This window comes from Rhinoderma darwinii, chromosome 3 (genome assembly GCF_050947455.1).
Source record: "Rhinoderma darwinii isolate aRhiDar2 chromosome 3, aRhiDar2.hap1, whole genome shotgun sequence".
In the NCBI taxonomy this organism is placed as follows: Eukaryota; Metazoa; Chordata; class Amphibia; order Anura; family Rhinodermatidae; genus Rhinoderma; species Rhinoderma darwinii.
Window position 1 is genome coordinate 27,616,514 of NC_134689.1, and position 14,659 is coordinate 27,631,172.

General features: G+C 41.5%; 1 protein-coding gene across 2 annotated transcripts in view; it reads right to left on the minus strand.

The window, feature by feature from the left end:
• Window positions 1-14,659, minus strand: part of RNF213 (ring finger protein 213) — a 223,487-nt gene that overhangs the window by 69,727 nt on the left and 139,101 nt on the right. For both annotated transcript variants that reach the window (XM_075856189.1, XM_075856188.1), the window contains exons 34-36: window positions 9,022-9,157; window positions 8,482-8,664; window positions 5,052-5,191 (exon numbers count right to left, since the gene is read on the minus strand). In XM_075856189.1, the coding sequence (XP_075712304.1) occupies window positions 5,052-5,191; window positions 8,482-8,664; window positions 9,022-9,157 (459 nt within the window). The remainder of the gene's footprint in view (window positions 1-5,051; window positions 5,192-8,481; window positions 8,665-9,021; window positions 9,158-14,659) is intronic.

A 14,659-nucleotide genomic window follows, 5' to 3' on the forward strand; every position in this document is an offset into this window, starting at 1 on the left:
GAGGCAGCAGGGGAAACATGTAATCAGGCAGAAGTGATCCCACGGAGCCACCAGAGCATGGACCGCATTCGCTTCAGGATCCTGAGACCTGGAGACATAGAGGGGCCCTCGCAATTAAGGCGGGACCCCAGCAAGTTCCTCTCCAGGGTACCCCATCTGGAACAGATTTGTTTGAATACCTCGTGATGAAGGGCTTACTCCCCTGGGTCGACCCATTCGCCACTCAGGTAATCTGCGACCAAATTCTCGACCCCCGGAATATGGATTGCCGAGAGAGTAGGAACACGAAGCTCCACCCATTCCAGAATCTTGGATGCTTCCGCCATCACCTCCGAGCTCTGTGTCCCGCCCCGGTAATTGAGGCAGGTGACAGGGAATAGATTGCCAGTCAGAAGAGACAGTCAAAGACTGAGACGGAGTAAGATCGTCTTCAGTTTCAAAATGTTGATGGGGAGAATGGCTTCCTGGTGGGACCAGAGGTCCTTGGCCATGAAGAGCCATCCCCCAACCCAAAAGGCTGGTGTCCATGGAGAGGGCCAGATAGCGGAGCAGGAGAAAGCGGGCCCGAGCGATCGCTGGGGAGGGCCCCAAGAAACAGAAACAAGTCAAGGGAAGGAGAATTCGGCTGTCTAGGGAGTCCTGAGAGCAGTTTCATCTGGAGAGGATCGCCCTCTGGAGCAGACGCATGTGAAACTGAACAAAGGCAACGGCCTCTATGGAAGCCACCATGGTGCCCAGAATCTTTATACAAAGCAAAGTGAGATAAGAGTGCGGACTTCTTGCTGCAGGGTGGATAGTTTCTGACAGAGAGTCAGGCAGGATTTGGATTATATAACCAAAAAACACAGCATGGATCTGGATAGCCCAAAAGAAGTAAAGTGCAGCTGTCAGCAAACATATGTTCAAGTGTGAGCTAGATCCTGGGGCGTGTACCCACAAAGCATCCAAATCATAAATATATAACCTAAAGAAGAAGATGCCAATAAACTAGAAGTATGAGAAAATAGAAAAATACTTTATTGAAGATAACACATGAGTATACAATGATTAAAAAAAGAATCCATAAACCAACAGGTTAAAAAAGACATACAAGCCATGCAACTTACAGGGTAAATAAGCCATATAGACATAAAAAATAAATAAGTGCCTGGTGGCATAACCTAGCACTGGATACGTCTGCATTGTCTATTTCCCTGCCGTGTTATTTATTTATACGCACTTGGTTACTCATTCTTAGACCATTTTACATGGCATACACTTTCATTACTTGTAACTATTAGGGCAGCATATAGCTTGCAGACGTATCCAGTGCTAGGTTATGCCACCAGGCACTTATTTATTTTTTATGTCTATATGGCTTATTTACCCTGTAATTTGCATGGCTTGTATGTCTTTTTTAACCTGTTGGTTTATGGATTCTTTTTTTAATCATTGTATACTCATGGGTTATCTTCAATAAAGTATTTTTTTATTTTCTCATACTTCTAGTTTATTGGCATCTTCTTCTTTAGGTTATAGGATTTGGATTAGTTGACAAGCCATCCAAAATGAGTCAGGGTATCCAGAGTAATTTGAAGGCTGGTCAAGTTGTCCTCCTGGGATGGGTACTTGATGAGGATATCATCCAGATCGGGGACTACTGAAAACCCTCTGGAGAAAACAAATTGCCATGATCACAAACAGCAACTTTGTAAAAACCCACGGGGCCATCGACAGGCTGAATGGGACGGCCACAAACTAATAGTGGTGAGGGAGGACTGTGAATAGCAGAAAGCGCTGATGGGATAGGCAAATGGGGATGTGCAGATACGCGTCCCTGATTTCCACTGATGGAAGGAAATCCCCCTGTTCCATAGAGACAATTACCGACTGGAGGGACTCCATGCAAATATGACAGATCTACACAAAGGGGTTCAGCGGTCTTAGGTGTAGAATGGGAGGAGCTAAACCACCCGTTTTGGGGATGACAAAAGGGTTTGAGTAAAACCCTCAAAATTCCTGGGCTGGAGGAACAGGGACGATAAAGCCTTGACTCAAGAGAGTCTATTGCTTGAAAAAAGGTGGCTGTTCTGGCAGGAGATGGAGGGGGTGTGGACTGGAAGAACCTGTTGGGCGGAAGACTTTAAAACTTGATCTTGTGACCTAAGAGTACTTTCAAGAGTAGAAGTCTGCGTCCCAAGTGGGGGCGCAACTTCAGGCGGAATGGTTATTACACGTTGCGGAGATAGCAGCCTGAGGTTATGAGCGCTAAGAGGAACACAACTTGAAGAAAGGTCTGTTAGAGTCCTAGTGGGACTGCTGTCCAGGTGCTCAGGGGCCAAGGAATCTACCAAAGGTCCCGGTTTCCTGAAGTTAGAAGTAGGACAAGCCCTAGGTGAGGCAGGTAAGTGATTTTCCCACCTGTTGCATCAGAGATGATTTTGTCCAAGCTGGCTCCATAGAGACAGAAGCCAACGGAGAGAAGAGCCCTCAGGGAACGTTTAGAAGCAGTATCGGCAGACCAGCTTTTGAGTCATGCGGTCCGGCGCACGGCAACCACAGAAAAATAGTAGCGAGCCACAATGCTAGGGAGGCTTCGCACAAATATTTGGAAGTGCCTGACAGGTGGTATAAGAGATTCACCAGATATCTTCAGGAGGGCGTTCCTGAAAGCAGAACATGACGGAGTTGGCGGGCCTATTCAGTAGAGGCTCTACTACCCCATACGGAAGCAAAGATTAGCCGTAATGCCGAGCCAGAAGCCTCAAGGAAAACCTAAAGAAAGAGTCAATGCTGTGGGCCAAAGGAACGCAGAATGAGTCTGCAATAGGAAGGGTAGTGGCCTTGGCCAGACGGGAGACAGGAGGATCCACAGACGGAGACTTACAGATTTTGAATAAATATCCTCTGGAAAAGGATATAAGAGAGTCCTTGGCAAATTTCTTATTAGGATAATTCCATTTCCTTGAGACTCCATCTTCAAACTCAGAATAGGAAGCAAAAGGTTTGTGCGATCTCCTGAGGCGAAGGAAGGTAAACGTTTTCTAAGAGGTAGATGGGTCCACAGGTTGGACGACTGATAGTCATCTAGTTCTGAATTTAAATCCAAGGGTTCACCCTCGGACAAGGGTTTTCAGGAGGGGAAAAGGCATCGTAGGTTCCCGGAGAGGAAGGGGAGACTGACAGGGCAGGTATATTGAGGGCTGTAAGATCAAGCAGACGTTACCCGCATTGGAGCTCTGACACGGGAAGAAGACGTGGACGGAATTCCCCAGACAGCTGGTCAGCAAAGCAAACCAAGATGCCCATCATGGACTGGGTGTCATTGGAGAGATCACCGATGACTCTGGAGAGAGAATAAGCTCAATGTGATTTTGCAGCAGCACTAACCACATGCATAGCCCCTAATTAGAAGGGGGTAATGTTTATCTAGGATGGAGGAAACACGCGGTCCCAGCGCCAACAGAAGCAGCAGAGGTGCCAGAGATGTCCTGTGAGGCTGCGTTTACACTCATCTGTGAGAAACAGAGAGCGGGAGGAGAAGGTCCTTCCCCCACGATTTTTTGTTGCCCACCACATGACTGCCGCCCACCTAGACAGAGTCCCACCCTCTACTGAAAGCCCGAAAATGGCGATATGAGAAAACTAGCAGTGAAGTGTCCTCTGTGTGCAAGCTCAATCGGTTGGGACACAAGTGGAGCAGAGAAGGAAATAAAATTATAAACTCGAATAAAAAAAAAAAAGCAAGGACAGGGTTTTTTTGCCTCCGACGAACACCAAGCTAAGACTGACTAGCTCAGTGCCTGAATGTAGGGTATATACTGTAGGAGGAGCCAACACTTTTTTTAGTCTTCGTGTACGCCTCCTAGTGGGAACAGTATATACCCATGGTCTGTGTACCCCAATGAGACGATTGTGAAATTACTATTGTTGTATTCAATAATGCAAGACAGAAACCATAACAATTTTAGTCATTAACCAAAAGCACTATATTCACATTCATCCTATAAGGCCCATTTCAGACGAGCATTGTAAATCTCGTCTGTGTTTTAACAGAAAAAAACGGACAATTTTCCATCCGAGTTGAATCAGTATTGTGTCCGAGTGCATTACAGTCATCAGTTTTTTACATCCGAATAGCATCAGTTTTTCACGTAGCAACCCATCTGTGAAAAATGGACAGCACTTAGATACCATACCGTCTGTGTGCTGTCCGATTTTTTCACAGACTCTGACTTGAATTAAGCGGGTCTACTGTGAGAATTGAACGAAAATAGTGCATGCTGCATATTTCTCTGCACAGACCAACAGATATTTGAATTGGTCCACTAACTTTATTGTGTCAGTGTTCAGTACATGCGCTGTCCATTGTACACTAGGACAGCACATGGACATGAATAACACTCGTCTGAATAGGGCCTAAGGGGTGAGGGCATGTAGACAATACTAGAAGGGCAAAAGAGAAAAATCAACATGAATTTGGTTTGGAAACATTATAAACAATTAGGCCTCTTAATTGACGGTACCTCTCATTCTGCATATATTGAAGACTGCATAGTATTGAGTATGTCAGCTGAGAACGAATTGGTTTGACATGTATCGGTGATGGTGTGCATTTATTTTAATACATTAAAACAAACATGTTTTATTCAATTGCTACATGAGTGCAGGTGTTCCTTTAACAGAACAAAGCCCATCCAGTCTTAAAAGAAATTAAACGGTATAATATGGCAAAACACAGGAACACTTTTTTTTTTCCATACACCAAAGGTGCATGTTTGACATAGACATCTGCTAGTGAAAGAAGAGAATCTCTCTGTATTTAAGGTTAGAGCTCCATGGTGACACGGTGTTGCAATTCGCTTTAAATTTGCTGCATTACCGCAACACATGCTGCGGCTTCAATGTTTCCCTATAAGAAAGAAAGCTGCAACTAATCTTGCAGCCATTGCAAAAAATTTGACAAATGCTTTTTCCCTATCAGAAAACATTGAAGTCGTGCGCGAGTCACATAAACACTCGAAATCTTTATCAACCATATTCACATTGAAAATGCGATGGGTAAACAATACCTTCCATGCAATCAATGTGCCCAGCCTGAGTCCAAATATCTTCTAGATAATCTTTAATCCTCCAGCTAAAAGGCAAAAGATTTTCCCCAAAAGCAGCAATATTCATGTTATTCTTCACCAGAATTGTTTCAGTCTGTGAGCTGTAAATAAGCGAAAATGATTACACACATACAGACAATGAAATATCATAAACAACATGCAGTACACAAAAATGACAATCACAGCTTTATGGTCAACTTGTACTATTAGGGGTAGTTCACACAGAGTATTTTGGCGCTGTTTTTGACGCGGAAAGTGCGACAAAAAAACGCTTGAAATCGCTTCCTATTGATTTCAATGTTAGACAAAGGCGTTTCTTTCCTACGAGTGGTAAAAACCGCTTGCGGGAAATAGAAGCGACATGCCCTATCTTCGGGCGTTTCAGTCTTTGACCTTCCATTGACATCAATGGGGGGCAGAGAGGCAGCATTTTTTGCTCAATGGTCACGGCCCAAAAATTCTGTGGCAAACAGCGTGCAGGCAGGTCAAAATCTGTCGGACTGTACTTCCTGCAGAATGTCAGTCTGTCCTTGATTTTTTTCTTGGAGAGAAGTGGCTTCTTTGCTGCCCTTCTTGACACCAAACTAGTCTCCAAATGCTTTCACCTCACTGTGCGTGCAGATGAACTGACACCTGCCTGACACCATTCCTGAGCAAGCTCTGCACTGGTGTTGAACCCATCCCATAGCTGAATCTTCACAGCAATTGAACCTCTCTCCTTGATGATTTAGGGGCAATCTTACAAGCAGCAATAGCCTTGACTGCAAAGCCCTTTTGATGCAAAGCAATGATGACTGCATGTGGTTCCTTGGAGGTAATCATGGTTAACAGAATACAATGATTTCAAGCACCATCCCCCTTTTAAAGTAACCAGTCTGCTAATATACTTCAATCAGCATAACAGAGTGATATCATCAGCCTTGTCCTCATTAACACTTTCTCCTGAACTAAAGAGAATATCACTGAAATTATATTAACAGGTCATTTTGTGGCTGGACTGAAACGCAGTGGAAATGTGGTTTTTGTCATTTAGTTAATTTTCATGGCAAAGAACGACTGCAATTAATTGTAATTCATCTGAACACTCTTTATAACAATCTAGAGTTAATGCAATTAAATTACCACTATAAAATCTGAAGCAGCAAACTTTGTGAAAGCCAAAATTTGTGTCAGACTCACAACTTTTGGCCAGGACTGTACATGTTTTTGGGATTTTGTTTTTTGCTTGTTCACCGTGCAGTCTATCTAACATGATAACTTTATTGTACAGGTCGTAACAATTATGAAAATAGTAAAATATGTATAATTTTTTTCATGTATTACTACTTTAGAACAATAAAAATACCTTAAAAAAACCATTTTGGTTTTATTTTTCTGATTTTCAAGACCCATAACATGCTGTATCAGGGCTTATTTTCTGCGAGAATTCGTTTTCATTGGTACCATTTTGTGATAGAAAAGACTTGTTGATCGCTTTTTATTTTGTTAAACATGTGATCATTTTTTGTTATGGTGTTCAGCTTCCGAGATAAATAAGGTGATACATTTATAGTTCAGGTTGTTATAGATTCAGGGATACCAATTATTTGTACTTTTAAAGAAAAAATAATAATATTTTTTCTCATATATAAAGCATTTGGTAAGGAGAAAACTTTTGCTTTTTAACTGTGCTTTTCTTATTTTTTTTCATAACACTTAAATGAACTTTTATTTGTAACATTTATTAGTGCCAGGCCTTGAAGATGTAATCATTTGATTGCTTACATAATACACTGCACTACTTATATATTGCAGTGTAGTATGCCTGATGCCTGTCAGTGTAAATCTGAGTGCAAAGATGGCCATGGAAACCCATCCACACCCTGCAATCGCGGTGTGGGAAGCTATGGGATGACAGAGGGAGTTTGGTCCTTCTGAAACCAATTAGGTGCTGCAATCGATATGGAACGCAGTATCTAACGGGTTAAACGGCAAGGATCGGAGAATCCTCGAATTGCGCCAGGCTGTCATACAACAGCCGAGCACCCGTTCAGCCCGCACAGGATAATTAGTCTGGAGTGCCATAAAAATGCAGTGCTCTTAACAGCTACGGTAAGGGAGCGAATCAGTGGTTGTTAAGGGGTTAATGAATGTAGGCTTTCCACTAAAATTCTGGTGTCCTTTTTAGTATCTTTCTTGCATGGTGTTACAAAAAAATGTGCTTCTTTCACCAGACATCGGTCAGTTATCATTATCAGTTATACTCACTAACTAAAGAAATGGCAGAAAATCGCTTAAAAAGGTTGAGATTTAACCACTATACCAATGCCTCTAGTCGGTGCCAGTCACTGCACTAGTTGTCCATTCCCTTTAGAATTCAATCTTGTAACTCAACAACAAATCTCTCCGCATTGCTGCAGCTCCTTTCCTCATCTCTGTCTACTGTCCCAAACAAGCTCTACGTTCTGCCATGGATCTCCTCCTCCATAACCAGAACCTTCCACTTCCGTCTTAGGATTTTTCTCTGAAATGCAGTACCACGGACAATCGGATGAAATTACATCTTTTTTGGCAGAGCTATCACATTCCCTAAGTTGACTGTCTTTCCTATTAACACCATTACTTCTCAGAACCTGACCCCTTCATTCAGAAGTATCCCCCACACTAGTTGACGTTGAATCGATCACAAGACACTGGCTGGGTTACTCGCTCACAAAGCTTTATGTGTCCTCCCCAATTCTGTACAAATCAAGGACTTTTACCTCTTGTGTCAGCCCTATTACCTCGTAGATTTTAAGCTCTTGCGAACAGAGCCCTCACTCCTCCTGTTTGATTTGTTAATTTATTTGTTGTTACATCTACCCTCTGAATTGAAAAGTGCTTTGGAATATATTGGCAAAAAAAAAAAAAAAAAGATTATTATTATCTTTCTTTCTGGCCAAATTTTATCTACAGTGTATGGACATCTTTACACAGGTGAGAAAGAGCAGAACCGACAGAGAAAAAGAAAAGATTAGATAAGAAAACCAATGTCTATATGTCCTATTAGAGAATAAGGATATCATAGAGTAAGCCCACTGCTTGGGACATCCCTTTATGAGCCAGAGAAAAGAGCGGCTGGCAAGGTGTGACTAGAGCCGTCCATGTGATACATGGACGGTCATTCATTTGAATGGTCCCCATGTAAAATACTACATTTTCCCTGCAGCGGCAACATCATCCCCCAGCAAAATCAGCTGTTTGCCAGGGGGCATGAGGCGGCTCTCAGATTTAAATCTATATAAACAAATATAATAATGTACTCTTAATTAAGAATGGAATGTAAAAGCTGCACAATCTAAAATAAATATACAAAATGGAACTATTAAACGGAATAAAACAATAAATTACTTTTGTAAAAATCAAAGAATACCTGAAGTTGCTAGAAACAGGAAGAAGTTTTTCATCAGAGAAAATGAACATCCATAGGGATTTTATAAAGTCCTCCATGTGGTCATTCACAAGAATTTCCAGGTTGCCGTTGCAGTCAATGATGGATAAAATGTGGGATAAAAATGGTGTCACAGATTTTTGAACACGTTTCCAGAGTGTTTGCCTGCATATAAAAGTATTATTATTACTATTATTAAAAAAGGAACTCCAGGTGAAAGAGACAAGGTCCTCCCCCCTTCTAAAAGAAATACCCAGAAATTCGCAATCCATAATAATATTGTGACCAATGGCACCAGGGATGTGATAATCCTTGCATTTGACACCAGGCCTAACACCATTTCAATGGCACTTGGCTCCTGGGTCAAGATCAGATAAAATATATTTGGAACATAGAAGGATTGTACTTGGTGCCTGAAAGGGGTTAAACAAGCTCTTGTGGTGGTCAGGAGAACCCTATATTATAGTTGAATGTGTTTTGCAAGCTTTAAAAGTTGGGGGCAGCAATGTTTCCATCTAGTACCTGAAAGTTCCTGCTTCTTGCAGCGCATCCAGATTCGCAGCCTCTCGTACAACCCAATCTACAGAATAATAGAACTGTTCTTCCTGAGTCTTCAACATGTTATATAGACGGATTTTCAGATATTTCAAGAAGGAGCCTGCAAAAAGAAATACATATGCATTAAACGCTATGTAAACCTTTGAGAGGGATTTTATTTATTTTTTTAATAAAAAGGGTCAATCAGTGTGTTTGATGTAACTTTATAATTAGTTTTTTACTAAAAATAATTTTGACCTTTTGAGATAGAGCTGCTTTGTATTCTGTATACAGAGCAGCTGTATCGTGCGCTAAGACCTGAATCCGTCAGGTCCGAAGGACTGACGGGTTCAGTGTCAGCGAGTCCTGCGTGTCTCTGACACGCACGATCCACCTGTTATCTATCACATCTATGTTCATAACTATGACATGTCAAAAGTTTCTTAAAAGCTTAGTTACCCTTTAAAGAGAACCGGTCATCCCTTCTGATTGGTCTGTTTTAATAAATATTTCTGAAAAAGGAAATTTGCTAAGAAGCATAATGCAAGTATTTACTAAAGCTATGTTTACACCTGCGTCTGCGCTCTACATTATTCTGCTTCGTCAGAGGAGCAGAACCAAGGAAAACCGGAAGTGACAGTTCCATTGCACCATGGACAACGCCATCGACATTTGTGGGTTCTGACGACTTTCCGTAGGGGTGTCCGCAGTTTAACCGGAAACAATAGCACAGCATTCAGTTTTATCAATTATTTTATCCCGGTTTAAACTGTATCTGCCTCTTCAGCACGCATATACAGTTGAACACAATGGTAGAGCAGGGGACCGCTGGACGCGAGGCAGTGACATCATCGCACCTATCTGCGCCGAGCTGCACAGACCAGAGAAGAGGGATTTCCTCAACTCTCCATGTGGAGGACAGTTACGGGGGTCATTATACGGTGTGGTGGCATCTATGGGGGCATTATACTCTGTGGGGGCAGCTATGGGAGCATTATACTCTGTGGAGAGCAAATATTGGGGCATTATACTGTGTAGAGGCAATTATAGGGGCATTATAATGTGTGAGGGCAGCTATGGGGCATCATACTGTGTGGGGAGCACTATGGGGGCAATATATTGTGTGGGGGCAGTGTCAGGGGGTATATTATATACAGTAGTAAATTGCCCAGCTCTACTTTAAAGGATTAAAATTGGAGTAAATCTCGATAGATTTTTCAGGGCTTTTTTAGGGAAAATAGCCAGAAACAGAAAAAATATATGCTTAGTATTAAGTTAAAACTCTATTTTAGCTTTAAATGCATCTCCCTGCTTTTGCTTTAGACGCAGAGAGGGCCAGGGTAGAACAGACTAAGATTAACAGAACAGACTAAGATTGGTGGCCAGGGGTAATTATTTTATTTTATGCTTTTCCTTATTATTAATGTTATTACTAATTAATCTTTTTTGTTTTTTTGAGAGGGTAAAAAAAGTTAGCAGGGATCACATAATCTGTGTGTTCCTTACTGTCCCCATATACAGATCATTGATAACAGTGATCTAATGACTAATGTTAACATCACTGTGATCAGTGATCAATAAACACAAAAATGAAACATGCAGATCGCGTCTTCTCTGCATCATTACAAGCTCTTTCTGCACAGAGAATCCCTGTGACATCTAAATAAGAAACCGCCCAAATTCAGAAGCAGTACTTCAGCCTCCGGTAACACATCAGTCAATACAAGCGCTGTGTTTATGGACTTTTTGTGACAGGGAACTGATTATTTCAGTTCCCTGTCACAGTACAGGATTAGGCTGATGGCACTAGTGCAGGAGCGGGCTGTGCTATCAAGCGCAGAACGTAAATGAACAGGTTTCTGGCACAGGGACCAGTTCATTGGCCTATTTATTTACGTGGTGCAGACGGGAAGAAGTTAATATAGTTACCTGCCATCCCCAAATCTCTGCATCTGTAACAGCTCATTCTGCTCTCTGAATCTACACATCCTAAAGCAATCTATGTTCATGTTCTAATCTTTTTTTTAAAATTGGTTTTATTTAAAATGTTGCAGACAGGATAAAAAAAAAAAGGGGGCAAATAATAATATAGTACATATGCACAAATAACATAAATTACGTTACATCTCATGGGATACAGATAAAAAGGGGAAAGGAGTAATCAGCAACATTCAAAACTTTTATAACCCCTTACTGACCAGCCTATTTTAAACCTTAATGACCAAGCTATCTTTTAAGTTTTTCCATCTTCGCATTCCAAGAGCTATAACTCTTTTATTTTTGCGTCGACATAGCTGTATAAGGTCTTGTTTTTTGCGGGACAAGTTGTATTTTTTAATAGCACCATTTTGAGGTACATATAACTTATTGATTAACTTTTATTAACTTTTTTTTTGGGGGGGGGGGGGGAATAGAAGAAAACCTGAAATTTCGCCACTCTTTTTTGCGTCCTAAATCTACGCCATTTACCATGTGGTATAAATAACACAATAACTTTATTCAGCGGTTTGTTAAGATTGCAACGATACCAAATTTGTATAGATTTTGTATGTTTTACTAATTTTACACAGTAAAAACACTTTTTTTTTCAAAATTATTTGTTTTTGTGTCTCCATATTTGAAGAGACATAACTTTTTTATTTTTCTGACGATGCAATTGTATGAGGGCTTTTTTCTGCGGGATGACTTGTAGTTTTTAATAGAATCATTTTGGAGTAGATGCGACTTTTTGATCACTTTTTATCACTTTTTTTTTTAAGGCAGGATTCACAGAAAACAGCAATTTTTCCATTGTTTTTATATTATTTTTTACGGCGTTCACTGTGCGGGTTAAATAATGAAATAGCTTTATAGGCGGGGTCGTTACGGACGCGGCGATATCAAATATGTGTAATTTTTTTTTACTTTATTTGTTTTTTTTAACAGTAAAGCATTTTGTAAGTGTAAAAAGTGGGTTTTTCATTTTTTTTCCACATTTTTTTTAATTAACTTTATTAAACTTTTTTTTTTTACTTTTTTATTAGTCCTACTAGGGGACTTTAATATGCGATCCTCCGATCGCTTTTATAATACACTGCAATACTTTTTAAAACGGACAGGCATCTGCTAGGCCATGCCTCTGGCATGACCTATCAGGCATTCACTACAGGCAGACCTGGGGGCCTTTATTAGGCCCCCGGCTGCCATCAGAGACACAAACACTCGGCGATCTTATCGCCGGGTGTCAGTGGGATGAGAGAGAGCTCCCTCCCTCTCTCCAAAACCACGCAGATGCAGCGCTCGCATCTATTGAACGCCGCATCTGAGCGGTTAAACGGGTGAGATCGATACTGATATCGATCTCCCCTGTTAGAGCTGGGATGCCACCAGCCCTCAGCTACCTCTGGTAGCGGAGAGCAGGGAGATTTAACGGCTTTCTGCTCTGTTTATTTATTCTGATGCAGCGCCGTGAAAAGGCGTATGCATCAGAATAAAGCCCATTAGTGGCCGCCGTGAAAAGGCATATTGGCGGTCACTAACGGGTTAAACAACAAGAGAACCTGTTGTCTATGCTGTTAGAAAGCCATAAATGTATGAGAAGAGTAGGCAGGAGGTAGAACAGTAAACAAAGAAGGTCAGTGACACATGTCATTAATCAGAAATTAAGGTTCCTCCACATCAAAAGTCTCAGAAGTATCCAACCAGGGGCCCCATATTTTAAAGAATTTATCCAGACATCCCCTATGCTGGTATATCAATCGTTCGTAGGTTACTACTGTATTTACAAGATCCTTCCACTGTGCAAAAGAGGGCGTGTTTTCAGCCATCCAGCAGAGGGCTATGGCCTTCTAGCTAAAAACAAGGTTTCTTTCAAAGAAATTTGCATGAAGTGCGGTCATATCTCTTTATCCAATATACCAAGTAGAACAATCTTAGGGGAAATGGGTACAGGCGAAGGTAAAAGGGAGGAAAGGAAGTCACATATTTGCGTCCAAAAGGCAGAAATATATGGACAGTCCCACATAAGATGCCAGAAATCTGCATCCAGACGATGGCATCTGTGACATTCTGTTGTGGGTATTCTACCCATTTTATGCAGTCTAATAGGGGTTAGATAGGATTGGTGTATAATATAAAGCTGTATCAGTTTATTATTAATTGCTGGGGAAACCGACATATGAGAACTAAACACTGCAAGTATATTGTCTGGGGTAAGATCCGGAATCTGCATCAACCATCTATCAAAAACAGGTAACGGTATCGAAGTTAGCTTGGAAGAGAGTAAATGAGTGTATAGTGCTGATATGAGGCCCTTGGGTCCCTGTGACTTCAAAATACCAATAAGAGGATAGTCAGATATAATACTAATGTGAGGTGGAAACTGAGAGTGAATGGTATGACTAAGCTGGAAGTATCTAAACCACTGTATGTGAGGGACGTCTTAAGTCTCTCGTAATTGCATGAGTGTAAAAAAGGAGCCCCCAGCAAAAAACATCTCCAACCTTCCCTACACCCAAGTCCTGCCAAAACTGCAAGTCTGGTATACTAAGTAGGGAAGGCAGGGTAGGATTATTCAATAGAGGTACACTACCGTTCAAAAGTTTGGGGTCACCCAGACAATTTTGTGTTTTCCATGAAAACTCACACTTATATTTATAGTCAAGACATTGACAAGGTTAGAAATAATGATTTTTATTTTAAATAATAATTTTCTCCTTCAAACTTTGCTTTCGTCAAAGAATGCTCCATTTGCAGCAATTACAGCATTGCAGACCTTTGGCATTCTAGCTGTTAATTTGCTGAGGTAATCGGGAGAAATTTCACCCCATGCTTCCAGAAGCCCCTCCCACAAGTTGGATTGGCTTGATGGGCACTTCTTGCGTACCATACGGTCAAGCTGCTCCCACAACAGCTCTATGGGGTTGAGATCTGGTGACTGCGCTGGCCACTCCATTACAGATAGAATACCAGCTGCCTGCTTCTTCCCTAAATAGTTCTTGCATAATTTGGAGGTATGCTTTGGGTCATTGTCCTGTTGTAGGATGAAATTGGCTCCAATCAAGCGCTGTCCACAGGGTATAGCATGGCGTTGCAAAATGGAGTGATAGCCTTCCTTATTCAAAATCCCTTTTACCTTGTACAAATCTCCCACTTTACCAGCACCAAAGCAACCCCAGACCATCACATTACCTCCACCATGCTTGACAGATGGCGTCAGGCACTCTTCCAGCATCTTTTCAGTTGTTCTGCGTCTCACAAATGTTCTTCTGTGTGATCCAAACACCTCAAACTACGATTCGTCTGTCCATAACACTTTTTTCCAATCTTCCTCTGTCCAATGTCTGTGTGCTTTTGCCCATATTAATCTTTTCCTTTTATTAGCCAGTCTCAGATATGGCTTTTTCTTTGTCACTCTGCCCTGAAGGCCAGCATCCCGGAGTCGCCTCTTCACTGTAGACGTTGACACTGGCGTTTTGCGGGTACTATTTAATGAAGCTGCCAGTTGAGGACCTGTGAGGCATCTATTTCTCAAACTAGAGACTCTAATGTACTTGTCTTGTTGCTCAGTTGTGCAGCGGGGCCTCCCACTTCTCTTTCTACTCTGGTTAGAGCCTGTTTGTGCTGTCCTCTGAAGGGAGTAGTA